The 13,901-nt window shown below is 34.8% G+C and overlaps 1 protein-coding gene across 9 annotated transcripts in view; it reads left to right on the top strand.

The window, feature by feature from the left end:
* Positions 1-13,507, top strand: part of ZDHHC21 (zinc finger DHHC-type containing 21) — a 40,801-nt gene extending 27,294 nt beyond the window's left edge. For 8 of the 9 annotated variants that reach the window (XM_026073533.1, XM_026073527.1, XM_026073529.1 and 5 more), the window contains 2 exons: positions 12,688-12,731; positions 13,262-13,507. In XM_026073533.1, the coding sequence (XP_025929318.1) occupies positions 12,688-12,731; positions 13,262-13,394 (177 nt within the window). In that variant the 3' untranslated portion in view covers positions 13,395-13,507. Of the gene's footprint in view, positions 1-1,748; positions 1,785-12,687; positions 12,732-13,261 lie in introns of those variants that run through there. The other variant, XM_026073532.1, reaches the window with a different exon arrangement.
* The last annotated feature ends 394 nt before the right edge of the window (positions 13,508-13,901 follow it).

Genomic DNA, 13,901 nt, shown 5'->3' with positions numbered 1-13,901 from the left:
CTTCAAGTTTCTGAACTGCCATCTTTTACCTTTTTGCAGACCTTTTTTTGGTCACAGAAATTGGTGGCTATATACATGTTGGGTTATGTTTGGATGTCTGTAGCCCGCATTTTGGCAGTCACTGTTCTACAGAAATACTCCTGCATTTGTTTGGGTGAAGTTGGTACTTTCTTAGACAGCAAGCTCAAGTGAAAACTTTTATCATAGCATTTGTGGATAAGCAGGATCTTAAAGATTTTCTTGTGATTACTGTCCCTGTCTACTGGCCTTGTTAGTACTTGAGGTTTTTTTCTCCGTAAAAATATGAGTGGATTCTTAAAAATTTTAGTAACTTTAACTTTACCTGACCAGGGTGTGTTTTGACTTTGGCAAATTTATAGAGTGTTCACCAAGATCTATCTGACTAGAAAGGTACCCCAATTTCTTTATATGATAAGGCCCAAAATGATGGCAAAATAATAAAAATAGGATTGGAGAAACAGCAGATGGTTCAGCAATGATTAGCAAGGCTTGCAGTTTGGGGAAACACTGCTTTCAGATACTGTCATGCATCAATATTTAGTTATGTGGTAGCTCCTGCTTGATGCATCTCCGTCATGATATGGAGCAGTGATAGAGGAAGTCACAAATTTCCATAAGACATTTATGAATTTTCTCCATGGATAGAAGAGCTTGTTTTCTAAGTGTACGTAATCTGCTTGCACAAGATCACCCTTCTGCAGCCACCCTACCTTGTTCCATACCAGCACAACAATCCTCCTCTTCCCTTATGTTGCTTCTTTCATGAGTACAGAATTGCTAAGAAAATCCATTGTGGTCATTTTGAGGAATTCTGTGTGGAAACAACTAATCAGACTTCAAACAAAACAAAACCAAAGTTATTTTTGTAGGATGGCTGTTGGCTTGCAGGTCATATCAGATCTATCTGTAAAAAGTACTTTTGACTGGCAGTATTGCAGTGTGGGGCTCTGCTTCCTCTGTAAGCACTTGCTAACAGTTTTGGCTAGCCATTTAAGAAGGCAGATGAGAGGACAGCAGTTGAGAAATTGTTGAGTTTTTATGACTCTGATACTGCAGAGGCTCTTCCCTCTTAAAAGCTAACTTGAGTAGTTTCTTTTTAGGCTTTCCACAGACATTCCTATGACATATGATGTATAGTATAGGGGGACAAAAAAACTGGGGATGCCCACTCAGGAATGCATTGTGTGGAAGATGTTCAAGTCCTGTAGGAGCAATGAGTCTTGATGACTAAAAGACAGGTGTCCCTCTAGACATGCCTGCTGTGTACCATGCTGAAGTCACTGTTCAGCATCTAGCCTTCCTGTGTAAACTAAGCAAATTGTATCTGTAATCAACTTTATTTAAAATGAAATAATGAATTCATGATGAAATTAAGCTTCATTTCATAAAAGAATACAAAACAAAAGCAAAACTTTTATTTAAGGATGTTGTTATTATTGGCAGAACACCATCATTAACACTTGATAGCTCAGATTTGATGTTAAGCTGAAAAAAACTCAGACATGCACAGTTAAAGCATTCATGTTACATTAATTGTCTCGTAGCAATTCTTGAGAGCATACACTTCAGTGATTGCTGAAGCTGCACAGGCATGTGTGCAAGAGAGGTGCTCGAGAGCATGAGCTCTTGCCCTTGGAAAAGGTGAACAGCTCTGTTCTTCCTACTTGTGTATGTACAGAAAAAAAAGTAGTAAACATCTAATTCCTGCTCCATGCTTGTCTTTGCAGTTAACTTCAAGTCAAGATTAGTCCACAGTTCCTGGATAAAAGTTTTTTTTTAAATCAGAGAGACACTTATCACTACAGTTCTGTGATCTAAAGTTAACCAACAGATTGTTGCTAGGTGAGTCCAACAAGTTCAGGTTTGTTGGATTTTATCTTTGTTCTGTTCCTATCTTTCAAAAACTGCCAAGGTTATATTTTTAGAAAAAGAACTAAACTCATGATTTAACTAACTTTGAGCCTTTTTATAGCAAAGCTTCTGGTTCTCCATAAGGTAAACTTGCTTGACCTTCTTTATAAGATTTTCCAGAAACCAAGCCAATAGTTTCTGTTTCTTGTCACTGAACAAGAGTAATATAAACAGCTAAGGCTAACATTTTTCAGTAATACTGGATATGCAGATACAAAAAATGCTCTGTTCCCAGTCTCTTTCAGTATCTTCTAAACATATGCTCTGCTTACTGTCAGTCCCACAGAAGCAACTTGTTATATGAAACTGCAGAGTAGTTCTTTCCTTCTTTAATATCGTCAGTAATAAAGAACTAGGCCTTGAAATGGCATCCTCTGCCTTCATTATTTATGGTTCATACCCACAGTATGATGGCTTTGCTCAAATATAAATGATTAGTGTAGCAAGCAGCTCAGCTATGAAGTGTGACATGCACCCTAGTTCAGAGCTCTCACTTACTTGCACCAGTTATTAACAGTAGTAGAATTGCTAAAAGTTTGTATTTTTTTCACTGCAGCAGGACAGATAGAGTTGAATGTATAGGAAAAATGTATTAGCATGAAGTTACCTTTGCATACAACATACGTCTGGGCCTCTTCTAGGCAGAATTTACTGTGAATTGAGCTAAGTGATGGCTTGGCAAGCCATATGAAGGAGCAGGCTTTTTTTCATAGGATTTTAAGGAAAAATATTGGCGTTTTCTCATTTTGAGTAACAGTTTCCAGATGCTGAAAAATGTTATCAAGCCGTATATATAATGGAAATGATATATTTCATATAACCTGTTGTGTTTGTCTAAAATAGGGCAGTAGCTAAAAATAAGAAAATAAGCACTTTATGAAGTGTAGGTGATATATTCTGCTTTATTTACTGGCACTTTCCAAAATGCAGTGTTGCAGTGCAGTTGACTTATTTTCTGTGCCCATCCTTGTGTAGCTGTCTTTGGTATAACAGTAGATCAGTTATGTAAGAGTTCTTAAACTTGGAAAAAAACCTATATTCTCTACTATTATCTTGCTTCATGTGTGTTCAATAGATTTTTAAGAGTCTTGGAAGTAAGTGTTCTCTCCCATAAACTTAGAAACTTTGTTCTATACTCAAATTTGGTCTTGCACAGACACTGTTCTTAAGGCTATACTATTTGTGAAGGTGATTAATAGACAAGGTTACTTAATGTGCAGTAATCTTTTGGAGTCTTACCACCTCTCTGACTGTGGTAAGACTGTGAGTGTGTCCTAAACACACAGCTACTCACATCTCATCTGGAGGCCCAGGCAGCCAAAGATCAAGGGAGGTGACTTCCTACAATGAGAGGAGAAGTGTGAGAACAGCTGGCAAAAAACTGTCCTCAGAGGAACTTCTGATGTAAATTGTTTTCATGAAGTGGGGAGCAGCTGAGGTGGTCACTTATACCAGATTAGTGCTTTCTCCCTTGAAACTAGCGTATGTGAAACACCCTTTTAGCAGAAGGGGCACATGGCTCTTTTCATCCTCTTTCTCCAGTTGCTTTCCTCAAGCCCTCATTTGCCTTTACTCTTGTGATGATCCTGAAGTTGTAATAACCTCCTGCATGTATCCTCGATCTCTCTTGGTGAACCTATATTTGGATACTTTGGAAACAGAGGTGGCTAAGGTTCCGTCTAATTAAAAAGCCTCTGAAAGATGGGAGAAATGGAAGATCATAATTTAGAAAATAAATAGGCTTTTTAAAATCTGTGCACAACAATGAGTCTTCTTACATAGAATTTTCATGTTTCTAAAGAGCAGAGTGGAAGAAATCACTGTTTAAAACATTACACATGAAAACAGTCAGTCATAATTTTCATCGTGGATCATGTATTTATATTGAAGGCCTGCTTATCTTCTTTGCTTGGTGCTTGGTTTTCTAGTCCTCTATCGTTGCTTGTCCTGCAAAATTAAATTTGATCTTGCTTACTTGGAAATGAGTCTGTACTCATTTCTGGGCAGAGCAAGGTTTTTTAATGACTTTGCTTGAGAAATAAAGACGAACTTAGCATAAAACAATAAGTAAAGAAGACAGATTTTTGTCAGTTGCACCCCAGAAAGGCTAAATGTTATCCTTCGACTGAGAGTAACATCTTTTTTTTTTCATTATTGCTACCTTTTACTTCAGATTGCTTCTAGGTAGGACACTCCCATGTTGACCTCAGCCAGGCAACAGGATAAGAAGATAGCTTTAGTACAGGCACTTGAAAACTCCATCAAGGCAGAAAGATGTATCTTTTTTCTGCTGGTTTCTCACATCATTCTTTACTATGAAAATATTATTTAAATGTAAACTATCATTTTGCTTGAGACAGTTGTTTCAGGTTTAACTTTTCCACAAAAAAATACAAAGCATATATTGTATTGTGTACTCTACTGTCCGTGTTTGTTGATGACATTCAGCTGTAATGTGAATGCTAAATTTATCTAGAAAAGGCTATTTTATACTTAACCAAAAGCCAAATGTTGAGGATCACTTTTCCATATATCTCCACTGTATCACCAATTACTTTTTTCTGTAGTTATCCTCACATCAAGTAATTAAATTTAATCAGAAGGTAGATAGAATGGCATCCAAAAACTTGCTTGCTTTTCCAAAACACGGATTTTTCCAAGGAGAAGCATATGATTTTTAAAAAGTCCTCTCATTTGGTATGTGGTATTTTTATATACAACATACTCGTTTTCCTAAAAGAAAACAAACCAAACCAAACCAAAAAAAACCCATAGTTAACCTATTTATTCATTCATTTATTGATAGGAAAAGGCATATATTTGCCTAGAGAAAAGGGTGTCTTTTCTATCAGTTATAGATCACTTCCGATTTATGTTTGCAGGAGGTAAAGAGCTGTAATCTAGGCTGTTTTGAAAATAGGGACTGTCAGGTTAATTGTGTATAGATTAATACAGGACCAGCACTGGCATTTTTATTTGTCTCTTCAGTCATTCCATTTTTGCTTTAAGAAAGTACTTCTGTATGTTCTGATGCATCAGTTATGTCTCTAAAAAGTATTACTGTAGTACAAATAATAATTTGTCCTGCTTTTTTATATAGTGGATCGTCTGATTATTTTGCTGTGTTGTGTAGCATTTTGTTCATACATTTATTGGGGTTTTAAATTGTGTCAGACACTACTATAAAGTATTCAGTTTTTAAGGCTGATACCTTTTGCATATGTGAGGGCTTCTTCCTCTTGAGCTTTGTCTTGTTCTTTATTTTGTTGGCTGCCACCTGTCTGAAGCAATCAGCCACTTCTCTCTTTCTCTCCCTCTGTACAAAAGGAAAATCCCATCTTCCCATGGATGGTGGAAGGTAACAGGATAATCAGTTCAGCAGTGATCCTCTGATGTCATTGTGGGAGCCCTGTAAAAGCAGATTAGTTGTGACCCAGATAAAATAATTAGAAATTACTTGGACACTTAAAAATAACAGATCTACTAATCTCATTTCCAAAGTTAAAAAAAGGTCTGTCTCTCAACATAACACTACCAGATGTTTCAGTTGAACGGCATCCTTTGCAGAGACTAATCTGAACCCTAATTTCAAAGATTACCTTTGATTGTTTTCTATTTAAAACACCAAACAGTTTGTGTTTTCATTTTCCCGTGTTCTAACAAATTATTTATATAGAATTAAATAATTTTTCTTCAGTTTTCCRGTATAGTCCATCAGATATATTTTTCTATAGTTTTTATTGTGTCAGTATTGCAGAGATGTGCTTTTCATTAATATTATTTACTACTTAACTTGTTTCTATGGGGGTAACCTATGTAATGGATGGGCTTTCATAAATTTGATAGATCCCATGTAGTCTTTCTACAATGTAGTGTATGTGTTATCATAAACTAAGTGGACAGTGACTTTATTAATTTAATTAATGCTACCAGGGTTTCCTGTTAATTAACAGTTTAAATGATGTACAGTGATATGCCAATATCCTGGAGCATCAATACTGTGTGGATGCAGCAGAGAGAATTTCCCATTCATTTGCTTTGAGGAGGTTGGAAGAGAAAACAGTTAAACAGCTGGTGTTCAGTAGTCTGTCTGGTGTGCAGTGCGATGCCTATCTATATAACCTGTTCCTTCCAGAAACATTCTAGAAATTAGTTAAAGACTATGCTGTATTACTGTTGCAGTGTTTGTCCTTTTAACCTTCAAGTAGCAAATGCATTTCACTATTTTTGTTGTTCTAGTAAATATATCCATCTCAACATAAACATAGTAAACCTCCTAATTCAGGTATTTTAACAATTTTCCTTAATGTAGCTGATACAGTGAATAAGGAGTGAAGAACACTGATCATTTTGCTCAAAGTTTCTTGTCTTTTAAAATGAAGAAAATATCTTTTTAAAGCAACAGAAAAAAGTTGGAAATTGTACAAATGAATTTTCTGTGATATTTTTATCCCAAAGGAAGATTTTCAAGCACTTAGTTTTGTTTAAAGACTAGTATTCCATTTAACAACATAATACAAAAATCAAATGTGAACAATAAAATACCACTGAGAAATTTAAAATTCCTTGTGTAATCAGTAACTCATAAAATTTTACCAAAGATGAAATCCTAAATAATGAAAAAATTACTGCAGTTTTTCTGTGGAAAAAAAATGTAATTCTTTCCATATTTTACAGTGTTGATTCATTGATGTTTAATATATGCAGATTGCACAAGTGATGTAGTTATGCTAAAATGCTTTTTGTCTTGAGAAATAAGTATCTTATAATTAAAAATGTTTGTAATAATTTCTTTAATGAGATAATCTATGAAATACTGTTTTGATTAGTGAAATAAGGGCTTTACCTGTTTTTTCAAACATGGCATAAATGTAATCAGAGAACTATTAATCCTCATAATTAAGTTTAGCACAGAAGAACTTGGTATTGGAAGGGGAAATTAGGATTCCCAGACAAACATTTTCTGTACTTCAGTATAATAAAGTGTAAAATATAAAATAATCACAGAGGGAGAGCAGAGGGCATATAAAGTAAACCCAAATAATAATTTGAAATTTGAGAATTAACAGAAAACAGGTTCATGCTAACRCTGTCTGTATTTTTTTCCTTGTACTCCTTATCCCTTCCTTTTTTCCTGTGTCTACCTTTAATCCACTTAAAGGTCAATTTCCCATTAAAATACTATATGAAATKCTATAAACTAAATTTCAGGAATTAGTCATGTTCTGGTCTTTATACAGTTCACAAATTCCCATTCAAAGTCTTTTATATCTCTGTGTATTATTATATACAGTAGCTTTAACTTTTTTAACAAATGTATCTTGTTAGTCTTAAAAGCCTGTTTACCATCAAAACCATATTCTAGATTCTTTAAAAAAGCCTTTTGCATGAACTTTTTAAAATATAAGAATAAATTTAAAAGCAAAAAATACCGAAGGGCAAAAGATCTTATCCATTTTATTTAGATCACTGTATGGTTCACATAAATAAAGCTCAGCAAATATATGGTATATATTTACCCGTACRTCACACTATGGGTTACTAGGGAATATTTTTGTTGCAATTAATTATTTACAATGTTATTAAGAGAAGGTTGTTTAATTTAGAAAATTTAGTCAACGAAATCTTATCCTTGCAGAGAAACAAACATAAATATCCCCTGTTGATCATTCAAGGAAGAAGCCCTTTTACAACTCAGTTATTTTTCTGAATAACAGAGGAGGTACCTTTGAACAACTGAAAATAAGTAACTGTAATAATGATGTTGGAGTGTTCTGGGAAATCAGTACCTTTTGTTAAAATATGACAACTGTCAAATTTGGACATCAGACCATTAAAATGACTTCTGTTTATGAGGAAGAACAACAGCCAGCCTGGCCAAGCATTTTTCACTAATATTTTTGTCTTAAGAGAGTGTTGTTAAGTACTAAGAGAAATACTATGTTTTGTTATATGTGATGCTGTTGTGCACCTGTCTGTACCTAAAACACCAGGAATTTGAAACAGACTGGAGAAAGGAGATTTTTTTGTATCATTTTCTTTGTAAACTTCTTCCTAAATCAGTGTCGGGTGTTTTCTTGTTGCTGAATCTTTTTCTGGTATCTGACAAATACATTAGGTATCTATTTCACTAAATTCATCAGAGACCAGAGAATAGAGGTATTCCCTAGAAATAATATAATGCAGCTTCATTTTTCATCTTGCACACAGAAAACTCTCTCATTTAAGGAATTAAAAAAAAAAAAGCAGTTAAAAGTGAATTATTTTCTTTTAGTAATTTTCAGGCTGAACTTAATTGTAATTGATAACATCAGTCATATTTTTACATGAGCAGTCTAGATTAACAAAACCACTAAAAAGTGGTGAACTGTAAAATCAAAATGTAATTAGTAATTTGTACACTGTACAGGCGAAAATTTTCCAAAATATTAAACATTCTTTTTTTATGAAGTGTTCAGTATTTGATATTCCTGAAGTGCTCACCTGTTATTTCCGTATGCACAATGAAAGGATGATAGGTATAAGGAATGAAAAAAATGATGTATTATTCAAGTACATTATATGCTGTCTTGCACTTTGAGGTAAGTGCAGTGGCTGCAAGTCCAGAAAGGTTTGCAAGTTCTGTTTGGTTTTCCTCTTTCTCCTTTATTATACTTTTCTGTTGATTCCTGTATATTGAATATTTGAAAATACTATACTAAGCAAGTATGGCATAATGCTTGCATTCTTCTAATGCAAATATTAGATAAAGCTGTATTCRTTAGACATCACTTTAAGCAAGCACAGAAGAAAAATTAAACCAGAGATTGTTGCTGCGTGCTTTGGAGTTAGTCTTGCGAGTTACAGATTACTGCTTCTCCATTGGAAAACATGAATTGGTTAGAGGAAAATATTCTTTCCATGTGCTTGTTCCATCATAAATTAGTTCATGATGAATCCCGTCCTATAGCACAATTTGCTAACCAGCACGTATATATGATCTTCTTAAAAAAACCTTTTCTTGAGGCAATGGGTTATGCTAATTAAAAATATAAATGTGAAAGATCTGTTCCTTTAAGTAGCTAGCACAGGTGCATTCATTTGCAAATGCATCTTAAGGCGGTCTGCAGGATTCAGTCGGTACTGCTAAATACATCTCTTCAGCCCTTTCATAAGTCTTAGCTGTTGCAGTACCTTAGTTTACTTAGAGCGGGCAATCTGCTCTTGTAGACTTGTGTTAAGTCTACAAAGTAGTACGGCACTCAGCATCCCCTCAGCAGTCTCTGAACCCTCTGGCCTTTGTTTCTCTTATTAAAATTACATGTTTTTAGTGTTTTCTGTGTTTATTTCCTCTGGTATCTTTTGCCTTTCTCACTAAGATACTTAAGAGTTGKKTTTTTTTTTCTTTATTTGCTTTAAGGTGCTTATCCATGGGTGTATATTTCTGAATAACCAGGTGCAGAAGCAATAGTTGTTTCCAATCTGGATGATGACCTTGGTGGTCCAGAGGACCCGTCCTATGAAATTAATCGATTGTGTTTTAGTCATTTTGTCCTGTATGCAATTATAAATTTTATATTTTTCTTGAAGATAGAGGTTACTAGGACTCCATTGATGTTTGCTCATTTCAAGTTGCTTGCAATTTATGGATGAATATCTGCTTTCTAAATTTTAACATAAGAATTAGCAGGGAGATTTCCTAGCAGCGTTCCATTTGTATTAATATTAATCCAAGCTGATAGTTGATGCAGACAGTCAAAGCCTTTTAGGCTGAACAGAGCAATACTGATACTGTAACAAAACCTTGGTATGCATTAAATGCATAATAAACAGAAAGATGATAGTCTGTTTGAAGGCCTTTCTTCAGATGTGTTAATGAACACCTTGTCATTCAGTGGAATATTGATTGTTCTCATCCTCCTATTTCTGAAAGAAGAATTCAGCTATCTGAGAAAAAAAATACCAGGCCAAACCTCAATTGCGGCCTCCTCCCTTTCCTTACTCCCTCCTCTCCAGTGGGGCTGCTGAATTAGGAAATGCTAAGAAGAGTTTCTAGAAACACCTATTAATGGGTGCTGTGAAGTTTCACTTTCACATGAAAAGGTAAATTGATTCACTTGCAAATGAAAGTATATTTCAAATGAGCTCAACTGTTTGGCAGCATTTTTCGAGGGAGGGAGGGAAGGAAGCAATGGAGGGAATTTGTTTTCTTAAATTCAGTCATCAGTACTTGTTAAGCAGCTAAACTTCAGAGAAGAAACTTTTCCTCCAGTTCCCTCCAGCCTTAATTTACAGCTTTTAAAATATGGCTGTAAAGCTTTTTTAATATTGAAAAGATATTCCAGAAACAAAGGATTCACTTCTCTGCCCCAGTTCATTTGCTGTAAAGCAAGGCTATTATAAGGTAGATTTTGGCATCCTAATACAAGAAGAAGGAAGGAAGAAAGGAAGGAAGGAAGGTTTTTTTTTTTTCTTTTTTTTTACTTCCTATGCAGCTAAAATCCTTAGTATATTTTGAAGGTGTGAAAGTTTTGCAGTCTTTTTTACAGTAATTTTCTGCAGGTCCTGTTTTAGTGCTTTCAGTTAGTTCTTTAATTTAATGGGTTATATTTTTGAGAGAAGCAATCTGTGACAGGCATCTTCCAGATGTCGGTGCTATGATAACAATTAAAAAAAGAAGAACCCCAAACCAAAAACACAGTCAGGGAATTCCTCCAAAAAGTATACCAATCAGTGTTCAAAACTGCAAATACAGTATTTTAGAAATCAGTACAAACATATTAATGAATAAACATATTCAAAAAGAAACAGCATATTCAAAAAAGAAACATAACAAAAAGCCATTTTGAAGATGCTATTTTTTTATGCAATGAAAAGTTGTTCTTAAGCTTCTTTTCTGAAATGAAAGTACAAATTTTTGATAACTAGTTATCAGTTATAGTCTGTACTAGTATACTACTGTTCTACAAAAAATCATCTAGCAATCATTGCTTTCAAACGTACCAATATTCTTTGTTCTGTCAGGTAGACAGTTCTGAGTTGAAAGGAGGGTTGCGGTCAGACCCTGCCATGATGAGGAAAACGGCTTGTGTCTCTTAATGCTTTCCTGTTACTTGTGGAAGATGAAAGAAAGGCAAGCTAATACACTAGACAGGCTCATAAGGTGAAGAGGAGAATCAGTTTACCTGTGGAAACTGAAATGACAGCCATTATTTACAGTGTGCCTCCAATCATGACCTCTCTCTCACTCCTGAGCAGTGGTTCACATCTACCTAATGATGGGGTAGAATGCATTCATGTAATTTGCTGTGGGCGTGCCTTTTCTGCAGAAACTGGGAAGAACTGGGATTCAGTTTCTAAATAAATCAGAGGTGGGAGATGGATTTAGAAGAAGAAACTATGGCAAGGGGGCTTGAGACCGCCTGTATCTGGTGAAGTAGGAAAGCAGCTTCCTTTATAGCATTTCTCACTCCACCCCTCCCCTTCAAACCTCTTAATGAAGGGTGGTGGTGGAATCTCAGCAGTGCCTGCACTGAATTGGATGTGCTGATTGCAGGAACGATCAAAGAATGCACTGTGATTTATTGCTAGGTAGCGTTTCCAGATGAGTTAATGAAGTTGCAGCCTAATTAAATCACATCTCTTGTGTTTCTGTATGGCTGGGACAATAGAGACAAGCGCCCAGTTTCATTCAAAGTGTAGAATAATTTGACAGGTGTGTTATGTAAATGAGTCAACAGTAAAGGGAAATATCAAGCTGCCATGAAAAGAAGTTGGAACCATGGAAAATATTTGAATTATTTTATTTTGGATCTAATGAATTATTTTGGGACATAATGAACTATGATTGTGCATTGAAAACACTGTAATACTGCTGGAGTTAAAATTGAAGTAATACTGACTTACAAACAAGCTTTTGGTTAAATATATATTGCTGGAGTATGTAAAAGTGCCATTGTTGATAGCTTTTAAAGTTTTATTTAGAGGTGATCTGAGCTTAAATTGATTTATTATTTATAAAACTTTATGAATAATGAAATTAATCATGTTCAGAAAAGTAAAGTATGAATTTAATTTCTGTTAGCTGTAGGTGCCTTTGCTCTAGACTGTTAGTCTAGACTATTCAGTTTTTGTTAAATTTTAAGAAATTCATTTTTATATTTAGTATTTTCCTCTAGAGAGCATGGAAGCTATTTGCATATCCTTGGGGGTGTTGTTCACATTGTAATATTCATGAAGATAACTATTTTAAAACTCCTTAATAGGTTCTGCTTTTCAAAGGACTACTTCTGTTGATTGTCACATTTTACTAAATTATGTTATAAACATATTTTGTTCTTGTGGTTGTCTGAGTGGAAATTCCAAGACTAGAATAGGTGCTTTCAAAATGTATGGCAAAAGTGCACTTTGCACACATTATTTTTAGAAGTCCATGAATTAATTGTAATATCTGAATTATTTTTAGCTGTAGTAATGTTGTAATTTTGTATTGACTTTCTGTAATGTATGCTTTCATAATAGAACTACACAGTATTGTTACACTTCGTGTTTGTAAAAGATCAGATTTAACAAACTGAATAAATGTGCTGTGCATATAATCTCACATCAGTTTAAAATTAATATGGAGTATGAGTAATATGTAACCTACTGGACTATTGCCAAAGCAGTATATGCTAAGGATTAATTCTCTACTTTATTTAGCTCTTTTCATAATGACATATTAACAGTTAGGAATGTAAAGAAATTTTTTTCATCGTGTTTTCTTTTCTTCAACAGGACACTACAAGTATAGAAAAAATGTCAAACTGTTGTGAAGACATGTAAGTACTGTAAAATTTCTAAATTTAGTTGTTGAAAAGTTAGAGGAGTAGCTGTGTTTTGTAACTGTATGAAAGAAGAACTGAAGGCACTGTTAAGACTATTTTGCATGCTGCTGTGCCCTATATTTCATATCTATAGCAGTAGCTCACTGATCTTTTAATACTGTTTTTACATGAAATAGCCTCAGGTTATTTTTATTCCCTCCCTACCCAAAGTAAGTAAAACTATTTTCTTTCAAAAGCACAGATCAAAAGACACTTGCTACTGTGTTGTTGATGTACATTTCATTGATCCTGAGGTTCTCCTGTGCTTCAAAAGTTTCCTTTGGTTGATTGATGACACAGATAGTTTCTTCTCTCCAAAGTTAAGTCTCAGCTGCATGCCGTAATGAAAGAAAAGCTCTGKTTGTGATGCTGGGACACAATTCATCAGAGTCCAGTAATGGATCCCTAGCCAACCTGTATTGTTCTAGCTGACTGAAATGCACCATGGGAGTGCTGTCTTTCACTAATAATGCTGTTTTTTTCAGATCAAGGCCCCGAAAGCCATGGCAGCAGACCTTCTCAGAAGTTTTTGGCACTCGCTGGAAGATCCTGTGGTTTATTCCTTTCAGACAGAGGCAACCACTGCGAGTTCGCTACCACTTTGCCAATCATGTCTAAACAGATGGATGGTGGGCACAGATGGGTCCTCCATGCTGGAAGTGTGTTACAGGTTTTATGATAATAGGACTATGACAGTCCTCAAGTCAATTAAAATCCATCCACCAATCTTAGTCATCATAATGTGCCCCAGGCTTTATTTTACTAGTGGTCTGGATTCTGTGGAATTAGTGGGATTGTGGGATTAGTACAAGTTATATGTTTAAGTTAAAGCATATTTACTTTCAGATTAGCTTTCTAAAGGGGTTTCTTTAGTGTTTGACAGTGATAACAAAAACAAATGACTGGAAGGGAGTCTTACTCTGCTTGGTACCGGCTATTTTGATTTTTTTTTTCCTTTGGTAGGAAACACTGAAGTTTATATTGATTGTTCCCCCTAAGTAGTTTCATGCTGCATTTAATTTTTTTACTGTTTTTATCAGTAGATGTGTCTAGATAATATGCAGGTCATTTTTCTGGTAAATGTGTTTAACRTTCCCTGATATTCCCTTTTATTTATGATGCACA

This window comes from Apteryx rowi, unplaced genomic scaffold (genome assembly GCF_003343035.1).
Source record: "Apteryx rowi isolate R43461 unplaced genomic scaffold, aptRow1 scaffold_37, whole genome shotgun sequence".
Lineage (NCBI taxonomy): Eukaryota > Metazoa > Chordata > Aves > Apterygiformes > Apterygidae > Apteryx > Apteryx rowi.
Note: the sequence above shows the minus strand (reverse complement) of the source record. Positions and strands in the feature narration are given on the sequence as shown.